This window comes from Salarias fasciatus, chromosome 13, assembly GCF_902148845.1.
Source record: "Salarias fasciatus chromosome 13, fSalaFa1.1, whole genome shotgun sequence".
Classification (NCBI taxonomy): Eukaryota; Metazoa; Chordata; class Actinopteri; order Blenniiformes; family Blenniidae; genus Salarias; species Salarias fasciatus.
Window position 1 is genome coordinate 13,531,244 of NC_043757.1, and position 12,054 is coordinate 13,543,297.

Consider the following 12,054-nt stretch of genomic DNA (forward strand, 5'->3'; position numbering starts at 1 on the left):
TCAGCTACACTCTCTGCAGTTCTACGCTGGGAACGGATCCTGCCCTCCTTAACAGATGTTGTCAGAAAGCATTTTCCACCGCAACTTCGTGTGCCGCTCACATGCTGCCAAATGGGACTGTCTGTCTCTGGCGTGCTCTAGCCGACAGACCGTCCAGATACTCTCCATTTACACTGCTCTTTACCGCTGAAGATACCCAAGAGTTCCCGTTGTGTCGGCCGTGCGTCATCCGCGCCTGATTAGACTTGAAGTCTGACGTCTCCGAGCACCATTCAAGAAAAAAAGAAACACACCTTACACACAATGTTGAAATTCTAAAATGATTTTTTTTTTTTTAATGTGCGCATTCGGGGTGACGGAAAGTCTTTTTTTTTTCCTTTTTTTCTTCTTATATTTTTTTATAAAGACGTGGATCAACAAGTTGCCTTCAGTGCGTAATTTCTTTTCGAGCTGTAATCTGCGACGCACGTGATCGACAAATCACTTCGGCGGTGAATATTTCTCATTTGTCGAGAGAAATAAGCCCCGGATCGGCGCTGGAGACACATCTTTTCCGATTACGGCGGGAATCATGAGCCGACCGGCTCCACGCCTCGCTGCGCGTCCAGATGCTCGGCTGGCCACCACATGGTAACTTTGCGCACAGTGCACGCTGCAAAAGGGCACATATACAGAAGGGATCTGAATGAATGGGACTGAGATTTACTCGCATTTGTTCTCTTCTCGCCCCCCTCAGACTGTTGTTTGCGTTTTATATCCGGCCGGTTGAAGGCGTCTCACCTTATCAACAGATATCGATTTCAGCGGTGGATAGATTAAACACTCAACAGCAAATGTCGAGGAAACGGAAAAGTCCGGATGTCCAGCGGTTTGAGGACTCTCCGCCTGCAGGAAGCAGCGACCAAGGTAAGGCTCGTCGTCACAAATGGCAGGTGGAAAGTTGAACTGTTGTCACACAGTGCAGGTATGTGAAATGACTCTTTCTTTTGACATCTGTAACCTGCAGGACAGTTTCTTTCTGCCGTTCTCTTGCAGAAAGTCCTCATGCTCTCAACCTGCACAGGTGTAGTTGTATTAAACTGAAATCCTCAAAGCCGTACAGTGACATTGCCTTGCAGACACGCAGCTACATCTCACTGAGAATAAATATCTTCATCCCTAGAAAAACAACGTGTGCTGCTTCGGATTACTTTTTTATAATCTCCTAGTCCCGGGTGAGGTCACATTTGTGTGACATCGGGTTTGGTTGCTTGGCTGACTTTAATTTTCTGATACAGATTGGAGTATTGCAAATACCATCTGTGACACCAGAGTTATTAGATCAGTTTCTTGTGAACTCGTCCTAGTTGGCAGCTTGGTTCCTCACTCAGCTAAAGACAGACCTGTTGATTCTGAAAATACTAGAGCGGTGGTTCACCTACATTAATGTTGGAAAATCTGGCCTTATTGGTCTGACAGGTGTTATTAAAATCATGTGTGAAGGAGTGGGCATAAAGACTTTATTCCCTGTATGTATAGTTTCTCTATGTAGAGGCAATATTTATTTACTGTGAAGATCCTGTCTGTCTGAAAAGTAGGTTATTAGTGTGCAAATGGAAAACCGGGCAACACTCCATGAGTAGCCACCCCATGTACTTTTTCAGTGGTAAATTGAACAAAATGACACAATGCAGGCCTCATGCTGTCTTTTTTGTCGTTGTTTTTAATTCTCCTTAGTGGTGTTTCGTGTCTCTTTGTGGTCATTGGATCATTTTTAACAGCTTTGGATCAGCTCTGGCTCTGGAGTTTCAGACCTGAACCACCTCTGTGGATTGTCTGCTGTGAATGAGCTTGACTCTGAAAGCCTGGATCTCAACCGAGCTCTGCTTTCACATCCCACAGCGGCAGCGCCGGCGCTCATAAGAAGAGTTACACCAGTGACTCCAGTGATTCCAGTTTGACTGAAACTGTAAAATAAAATTAGAGACAATCAAAATAGGTGACACTGATAGCAAAAACATCAGTTTGTTATTGCAGTATTTTCCCTAAACTGTCTGCGTTGATTCATGTCATTCTGACACAAAACAGGTTTAAAAATCAAGAAACAAAAAGCTGCTAAAATGTTTTTATAAGCATCACCGTGGTGTTCAATGTCAAACGTTTCTTACAGCCCTGTCATTTCTGACCTTTCTAGGTTTTGCCTTTAATGTTGCCATGTTCAGGCTGGAATATTTACATTCACAGACAAAGTATGATGGATCAAATCATTCCTTAGCATCTCTGATTAAATAGAGGGATTTTTAAAACCATTGTTTGACAATTAAGTCATGAAGTTTGGTAGGTTTTGACGTTAGCTGAGCTGGAGGAGAGCACACTCTGCAAACATTTTCCAGCCTGCCTTCACCACTCCATCACCCAGTGACCAAATGTGTGAATGCACCAGCATGAGAAATGGCTAAAAATCATCTTAAGCATTTAACAAACACAAGAGTTAGTTAGAAACTTGTTGAGTCGGTAAATTGATAAGCCCAATGACAACTGTCTCTTTTCATGACTAACAGATCAACTATGATACTCTTTCTACTACATTTGCTCCTTTTTTTAATGATTATTCTGTGGTTTTTGGGACATGAGCCTCTCCTCGTCCCTCTGTCAGTCCCACTCTTGATTTGAATCTCATTGATGCGTCCTATGCTGGCTCCGTAGGAAAAAACAAAAATGTTGTTTTGCACAGTAACAGGTTAACTTACTGCTTTTTGCATCAGAAAATCTTACCAGACAAAAAAAATAATCTCCTACAGAAAATTACTACAAGCTTTGATGTTATGCATTAGAGATTAAACAGTGTGTGGCATGTGGAATGTGATTCAGCCAAGGACTTGATCCCATAGAAGTAAAGTTGTTTACTGTATATACATCAGGTGTGAACAAAAATCAGACCTATCACAGTTTATTTTCTCTGGTGCTCTCAAACTACATATGTTTCTGCTGCTTCTGTGGTCAGGTACGGTCGTTGGAAACTCAGGTTCTGCTCGCCATTCAGTTTGAATTCGCACATTCCTCCTTTTCACAATGTAGCGTTAAAAAAAAAAAAAACAACCTTGATCAACAGTGTAGCTTGTATTATACTGTCAAACACGTGGTGAGAGTTGTAAGTTCGAGGCCAAGAGCGGCACCACCTTCAAGCAGAGAGAGTCGTGCCTGCCCTCATGAATAGTGCTGTGCATAATAGAAACGGCGTGCAGCACGACTGGACATGTGAGCCTTTACACACACCGTTTGTCACTTTTAAACTTAATCATCATTTCATCTTGATAATATATTTTGATTTAACGATGCTCATACATGTCCAAAAACATACTTGTTCATTCTAAATTGTATATAGGTGTGAAAGTGAGTGTGTGGTTGTCTGTCTCTCTGTGTTTGTCCTCTGCTGGACCGTCAAAAAAATGAATTTAAGCAAAAAGTTTGCATGTTTTCTCTGTGTCTGCCTGGATTCTGCAGATTCTTGAATAATCCAAAGTTGGATTTCTTGTTGGCTCCAGTTGAATATGCATGTCAAAGGCTGTGTTTTCGTTACCTTTCTGTCTTGGTGCTGGAAACCCACTCTGGGTGGGTTTTTAACTTTTTCACCAATGTCAGTTGGAATTGCTTCCAGCTTCCTCAATTGAAGTTGGATGAATGGACTGAGGGAAGAAAGAGGTTGGGAGCTCTGCCTGCTTTTATCTTACTAAAGAATAAATGAGTTACATTTTGTTTGACTGCCTTAAAGAGTCCGCCATCTTTTGAAGGATGATTGTAAATTAACAATAATCATTAATTTCCATATATTGTCATTTCTAAGTAAGAGGAGTGACCTTTCTGGTGTCAGTACACACTCTCTGTACCAGCGCTGCGGATCTGCGTGTCTGTAGTGAAGACCTGTTTGTGTCGCAGTCTTTTGGCTGTGTACCTACTTTGGGCCGGTGCCCAGATGAGAGTTTCCCTCGGATAAGAGGGAAGGAGAGCCGGGCACTTCCTCCTCCGACTGCGCCTGGCATCTGTGACCACTTGGGGGGTACACAACTCCCCCACTCACACTTTTGCCACACTGAGCGCTCTGATGCATGTTTAATACGCTGCGATACGATAATCCTGACACACTGCTCAATCCAACATAAAATAGAAATTTGTTCTATATTTTTTGGTAAATATATTTTTGAGGTAGAAAGTACTTGATACTTAATAACACAACATGTTTGGCTGTTTTTTCTTATTTAACAGCTTTTATTTTATGACACTTACATTTTTTTTGAAGGGTTTTGCACAACAACCGGGCATTTGCATCGTCCACTGTCTCTCCTTTCAGTCGCCTGAGTGCTCGAGCTTGCATTTTCTCATGGAGATCGTCTTTGTTCGCTCAGATATCCACAGTGAGGCCAGCAGAGGAGGCATGAGCCAGGCCATTGAGATTCATATCAGCACCACAAAGCATTTTTTTGTCTTGCCTCCTGGTGTGCAGCCTGGACTTGTCCATTACAGGGCCACTTCTGGGTGTCCACTTCAGCCCCAACCCACACCCCCACCCACTCACCTATCCTCGCCGCGGGTGGTTAACAGCATTCAGCTGTGCAAATTAGCAGCGTCTCCTCCAGATGAAGCTGTGTGCATGTGACCCGGTGTGGATGTCAACAACAATATGTGTTGTATGTTCACAAAATAAGAGCCCAGTGTTCATTTCTGACGCACAATATCAATAGATCGAATGTGAGCATTCAGAAAAGAAATCAAGGCAATATTTTATCAATATTCACTAAATGTATTAGATCTAACATCACATATTGATAGAAATGATTAAAACCAGTACCTCTTTAAAGAAGTTTATAGAGTGATTAAGTGGGCTGTACTGTATTGTAACTCAGACTTTGTCTCCCTGCTTCACAGCTATCAGAGCAGATGGTTGCCGTATATCCTCTCTACCGTAAAAACAATGGCTCTCTCCGCTCATTAACATCTTGAAGTGCGTTACGAAATGGAGTCCACTCCCAGGTACACCAAGATCAGCTAAACCAGAAGGCTAGACTCTCTGTCTGGGTTTGAGTTCAGACAGTTTAGAGGATAATCCTTCATCTTTTGGACCGGTCTGTTCTTACACCGAGGCTTCAGTTGGGCTCTGTGCCGAGGGTGAAACACTGCGGAGCCACAACAGAAGCCGATGGAGCCTGTGTGCGACTCCTGAGGTGCCACAAAGCACTTGATAGAGATCACTATTATGCTCACATGCATTCAATTTATTGAAAACGCAACTCAAGTGTCATCCCCTCTGTGTTTCAGGGCTTTTTGACGCTCATAGCTTGGAACCAAATCAACTTGTGCAATAATACCACACAGTGGTGTTAGTGTGTATTGCAAGCCACTGTTGAATTCAGCAAGAAAAAAAAAGGCAAACATTAGTCATATTTGTTTTGTTTTGCTGTTTTTTTTCCCCCACATTTTGCAGTGCTGACCTTTGCCCTCTCTTTTATTAGCTACTGTCTTTAAAAGTCGACCTCGGACATGCAGACACTAGGTGGGGCTACAGTATAAAGATAAAATCCAGCAAACAGTATTAGAAAGAAATATTTGAAAGAAAATAGCCGCGGTTATTTTTTTAAATTAGTAAAATACTATAAAAATATTTGAATGACCCACTATGTTTTCCCCCACTAATATTGTATTTAATTTGATCAAACAAATACAAGAAAGAAACATGTTTGGCAAAGCAAAATTATTGTCTTTGATTTAACATCCAGGTATTTCAAGAGGTGAAAAAAAACTGTTGTTGTTTTAACTGACAGTAGAAATATGTGAGTGATAACACTAAGGAGCATTGCGATTAAAAGTTTAATAGGGTGTGTGTGTGTGTGTGTGTGTGTGTGTGTGTGTGTGTGTGTGTGTGTGTGTGTGTGTGTGTGTGTGCGTTCTTGTATTTCTATCCTTGTCGGGGCCAAATGTCCCCACAAGGATAGCAAAACGTGGAACGACGTGCCTTGTGGGGACCTTTTTCCGGTCCTAAGTAGGAGAAACAGTGTTTTCTTGACCATGTTGTTGTTACTGAAAAAAGTAAAAGTGCAAAAACATTTCTTTAGGGTTAGGCTTTGTTGTGGTGTGGGTTAGGGTTAGGGTAAGGGTCAGGGTTAGGGACTAGACATGAATGGGAGTCAATGGACGGTCCCCACAAGGATAGAAATACAAGACTGAGCGTGTGTGTGTGTGTGTGTGCATGTGTGTGTGTGTGTGTGTGTGTGTGTGTGTGTGTGTGTGTGTGTGTGTGTGTGTGAGTGTGTGTGTGTGTGTGCGTTTGAGGCACACACACACATAGATACTACATCTCTTGCCGATGATTCAGACTGATTTTGTACGGTTTGTAATAAAGTCCTCTATTTCACCACTCTCCGTTTTTTCAGTTTTTCTTTTTTGACCCTTTTGTGTGTGTGTGTGTGTGTGTGCGTGTGTGTGTGTGTGTGTGTGTGTAGCAGGGGTGTCGGTTACATGAGCCGTTGGCCAAAATGTACCATAGTGGCATTGAATCTGTCTCGCAGAATAACATTGCAAAGTGTAAATTTGAAAAGCAGCCTTCATTTTTCAATAAAAGCTCCATACCTGTTTTTTTTTCTATCAGTAAAGAGGACTCACAATACCGTACCCATGAAATAAACAGCTGACTGAAATAAGATAATACAGTCAAGTCTTGCTACCTTTTGACATTCCCAATAAATCCAAATTGAAGTTTTGCAGAATTCCCACCACCTGAGAAGGCAAAGCTGTTATTTTATCTCTCGATATTATCTTGCACTTTCTGATAAAATAAATTAGTGATCACCACAGGTTGACTGAAAAATGCATTACACTAAAACATGTTCAGAATTACTCATAGTTATTTGCTCTAAAACTGCTATTATTTTTCTGACTGGACCAAGATGAGATCAATAAATATTTGTGTGCCTCCTGAACTAAAATGAGCTGTTGTACAGCATTATTTTCCAGGTACAGCTTTTTCTTATTTCATGAAAAACTTTAAAAAAAAAAACACCTTTAAAGTAAATCTCTTAGGTACTGTTTTATTTCTTTGCATACTTTTTTATACCAAAATTTCTATAAATACTGAACAGAATGACCCAAAATTTGACATAAGAAAATTAATGGAAATATTTTACAGCAAAATCAAGCATGTTTTAAAGTTTTGTTACACATTTTAAATCCAATTTACCTTTTTGTGTGGGACAACTGCTGAGATGAAAGAACTGCAACAGTTTCAGCTTCAGGCATAAAAACACACAAATAAAACACAACCGTTTGTTCACATGTTGTGTATTGTTTATTGCTGATGTGTGTTGTATGTAATGTGCATGCAATGCTTTCAAAGTCATGGAGTCCACAGCCGGGCAGCAGCAGCGTCTCATTGCGCACACGTCACACACTTTTTATAAAATAACACACACTGACAGGCTGTGTGACATCACTCAGCTGTAAGTAATGATCCAACAGCGCCGTTCGTTAGAAACGGGCCCCGTTTTGGCCCGGACATTGTTAGCATGTCAGCATGTGTGTGTGTGTACAGTCAGCATAGCAGGAGCACGGTGGAGGGATGGTGTTTGCTTTCTGTAAAGCCAGGAGGTACTGATCCGTGTGTGTGTGTGTGTGTGTGTGTTTGAGTGTGTGTGTGGTAGAGAGTGATGGTTTGATGGGGAGCCGGTGAGGTCATGGCTCATGTCTCCAGCTTGCGTCATCACCTATAAGATGTGGCTGCTGCCAGCAGAGCTGCAGCTGCTGCTCCGCTTCTCCAACCAGAGTCAGAAGGACAAAAAGACAAAATCTGAATCGTGTTTCTGGTTCCATGTTCTTTAAAAAAAAAACAAAAAAAGTCTCTTAGAAAATGGATGAACAATTATCCAATGCAATCCATAAAAAGGATATAATTGTATAATATTTGTAGCAGTGTGTGTATGTGCGTCTCAGCACGGCCTGTGCGTCCGTGCTGTCATGTTCACATCAGAGAACACACACATGTCCTCCTGTGTTGCCCGCAGTTTTACACGATTGCACAGTGAAGCATTTTACATGGCTGAATGACGTCAGCAAAGCCAATGAGCACTGTTTGTTTTGTGTGTGTGTGTGTGTGTGTGTGTGTGTGTGTGTGTGTGTGTGTGTGTGTGTGTGTGTGTGTGTGTGTGTGTGTGTTTCTTTTTGCTCTCCCTCCCCCATGGACCTCTGACCACATGCTCATCATCATAATCATCCTCTAGAATTGCGGATGTGATAATGTAGGTCAGAAGTGGCGCCAACAGAAACACTGCCCGCTAATCTAAATAACCAGGATTTTCATGTGTGAGAAACACAGGAGTATGTGTGTGTGTGTGTTTAAGTTACAGAAATGTTCAAATGTATTTTTTCTCATATTGATATAGTACATACAATACACTGATTCTAGATATTCATCTGGATTTTCAAAACAATTGTCTGGAATAATTTAAGTATTTATGTTATCCTGGTGCTGTGATATGGTATGGAACGCAGTTTCAGATCCACTGCGGTTATACTCCAGGAATGCGTGTCTGCGAACGAGCTGCTGAATGGACTGTGATGTGTGTGTTATACACATAAATTAAATTTTACTGTGCATGTGTAAGAGAACGACGGGGACTCTTAACGTTCAAGCGGGCATAATTTGTGCCAGCTCTGTGACGTAGGGGACGTGAGGCTGGAGCAGCTGCCGTGAGTGGCAGTAACAGCGTCTCCTGCTCCAGCCCGCTCCATCTCTGACTTCATTGGCTCCAGCTCTGACGCAAATGCAGCCCCTCAACTCCCCCTCCAGCCTCCCCACCCACCGCCGCCAAAACCACCCCCTGCACACTTCTTTCATCACATTTTTTCCACCCATTTAAAAAAAAAAAAAAAAAAAAAATTGATTCATGTGCCTCCTGCAGCTCACTGCGGTGCTGCACACAGCTCCACGCTGCATATCGGCACCACCGATCCTATGTGAACATGCTTTCTTCCTCTCCTTTCAGACAGTGGTGGAGCTATTAACAGCATTTCCTATATTTATTTCTCCCTATATTACCCACACAGCTCGCGCTCGTGCTCTTGAGTTTAGAGGTGCAGCGTCGGGTCTGAATCACAATGAGAGCCTTACAGGTGTTGTACAGTCACATGGAATTTGTCTGCACGAAGCGCACAAACAGAAAATGGCCTCCTCTGTTCACAGCCTCAACAGTAAAACAATCAATTACGCAGTATGTTAATGTGTTTTCTGTTGATTGTTTCAATGATAACCTGCTCCAGACACTCAATGTTTTGTCTCAAAGATCAGTAAAGTTGAATATCACGGCAGGTTTGGTGTAAAAACAACCTTGCATCCTGGTGTTTGGTCACAGTAATGTAATTGTACATGTGAGAGGAGAGATCATTGCTCAGAATTATTAAACGGCCCAGTTTGTGCGCGGAGAAGATACAAGTGGAAGATTTCACCTGTTTCTGTATTTTAGTGTCATTCTTGTTGCTCACAGCGCGCAGGAATAATAATTCAATCAGCTGATTGTGTCGTCTTTGTCTTTATCATCAGTGTCTTGACCGGACATGAACCGCTGGTGTCAAGCGGCCCGTGCGCTAATTTCCAGTAACAGTAATGGGAGAAAAAAAGCAATTCAACCACATTTGAACTGGGTTGAAGTAGTAGTTGCCTGTGTGTATGTACTGTAACACTCCATGTATTTTACAGTGAATATTTCAATTTCATGCAGTTTTTTTTATCCCTCAACAAACTGAATGTACTCACATTTAGTACTTTACAGTAAACCACCATTGTGGTCTTTCCTGTTTTTATAAACTGCAACACTGCTGAAGGCAGAACAGGGGAGGGGAAACATTCCCACTGACCAACACACGTGTAGTCAGATGATCTTGTGGAAGTTAAGCACATACCCAGTATAGCAGCAATTACATGGAGGAGATTGAGCAAATTCTCTACTCTAAACACTGCTTAGCTTAGCTTTGACCTGTTGGCTGTAATTGAATTCACACTTTATTTTCTGTGGTGAACAGTGACTGACGGCCTGCTGTGGCTTAAACAGTCCATCCTCATAAGAAATGACTGTGTATGCAATACAGTCTGTCTGTTGCTGTTACTGTGCTTATGGACGTTTTTAATGGGTACCGCGTCATTGTCGTTGATGGAAATGACAGTCGGAGTTTCAAAGCTGCACCGTTTCCAAGAGCGGTCGGCGAGATTCAACAGAAAGTGAGGAGGATATGAGTATTCACCATGAGTGAGCACATTCATTCACTTGGGATCTTAATTTGTATTGACGGCTGCTGAAAATCTCCGGGGCGTGAAGTGAAATATTTGATTTAGAAGCAAATTTATTTTAAACTGGATGGAGTGAGATGCGGGCACCAGTTTGACTTTCAGTGAAGATCACTGTGTCTGTCCTGTGGCGAGTGCTTGACCATTAGTAGACACTAATTGGATTTAACTGTTATTTAACACTCATCCCATGGTTACAGTCACAGTGTCAGTGCTCCAGTCATCTTCTGCAGTAGTTTATCTAACTGGGAATTGGAGCAGAAATGAGGCACATCCTGAACAGATCACCAGTCCATCACAGGACAAACACACAGACAACCAGCCGTGCACTCACACATCAGGGCGATTTGTGCTCTCTAATTAACCCCAGCATGTTTTTGCACTGTGGGAGGAAATTGGGGTGTGGCTCTAAGCCCAGAATCAAATCAGGGTTATTTCTCGCTGTGAAGCAAGAGTCCGAACCACCAAACCACATAAACCCCAATAAAACATCTTTATCGTAAATGATAAATTCCCCTGTGACACCTCTGCTGTTTCCTCTGAAGCATTTTTGTAGTAGAAACATTGAGAATACCTGAAGCAGAGCAGAGGAGCACTGGAGACATTTACCTACAGCATGTTGAGTGGAGTTTGGTCCAGTCCTCTGGGTGTTTTCCCTTCACTGATTTCAGAAAAATCAACCTACAGTAACAAGGTTGATGCTGTTCATCAGTGCTGGAGACTGAGGTGGAGTTCTACAGCTGGAATATTCAAATTTTCTGGACAAGTAGCTTTCTGGCAAGAATACATCTGACTCCATACTGAAGCAGTAACTCCAGACAGCAGAGGAAGCTCACCAACTCTGACAAATCATACATTTTGAAGTGATTTATGTATTGCGTGGCTTTTTATTGTTGGTTTTTTTCGAGTAGTTGCAGAGCTTCTTGTGTGTACTTTGACAGTGATCTCTGCATTGTAAATATTTTTTCTCAGAATCTGTGGAAAGATGATAGGCCAGGTACACGTAGCAAAGTTTTTCACGGGTCAAAAGGACATTGAACAGATATTTTCTTGGGTAATCCTTTTTTTTTTCCCAGAGAATCTATATTTGTGTCACACTTTACACCCTCTGAACATATGAAAGCATAAAATTGAGCCTCCTACGGTGAACCTTTACATGCTTTCTGCTTCACAGTTTCATGGCAACTCAGCAAAACTAAGTCAAGGATCCTTTTAGCGTTCACGAAATATGATCTTTTTTGGGAAAGCGGGGACATTTATTTAAAGTGCCCGTAAACATGACTGACACCAAACAGTGAAGGAGCAGAAACATTCGATCCAGTGTGATTTGTGTTTTGCAGTCAAAGGGGAGGAAGAGCCAGAGGTGCTTCGCTTAAAGTACAGACTAAAACTTTTCGTGATGGCGTGTTTTTCAGCTGAGCACATTTCCATGAGACAGACCATCAATAGGGAAAGAAAGATTCTAGTATTGTGTGCCTGAGCTGTGTAAGTTGCTTCAGTCAGTTTGCATGTTCTCCATTGGTCGCTCACACAGTTCCATCATTCCTGGACTCTGGTGAATTGCTGGCAGAAGGAAAGTAGAGAATTTATTCTGAACCTCAATATTCTGTCTTCTTGTCGTCATGTGTGCAGTTCAGCTGAACTGAACCCAGCAAAGACACAAATGGTGATTTTTGGATCTGCTAAACTGAGTCTGTTGTTGGGTAACTTTTATCTTACTCCAAATAACTGTTATTCGTTGCAGAGATAAA

General features: G+C 42.0%; 1 protein-coding gene across 4 annotated transcripts in view; it reads left to right on the plus strand.

Annotated features, from left to right (window-relative positions):
* Window positions 1-398: 398 nt before the first annotated feature.
* Window positions 399-12,054, plus strand: part of pde10a (phosphodiesterase 10A) — a 51,088-nt gene continuing 39,432 nt past the window's right edge. For 2 of the 4 annotated variants that reach the window (XM_030106230.1, XM_030106231.1), the window contains exon 1: window positions 403-906. In XM_030106230.1, the coding sequence (XP_029962090.1) occupies window positions 690-906 (217 nt within the window). In that variant the 5' untranslated portion in view covers window positions 403-689. Of the gene's footprint in view, window positions 907-12,054 lie in introns of all 4 variants that reach the window. The other 2 variants (XR_003932628.1, XM_030106232.1) reach the window with 2 other exon arrangements.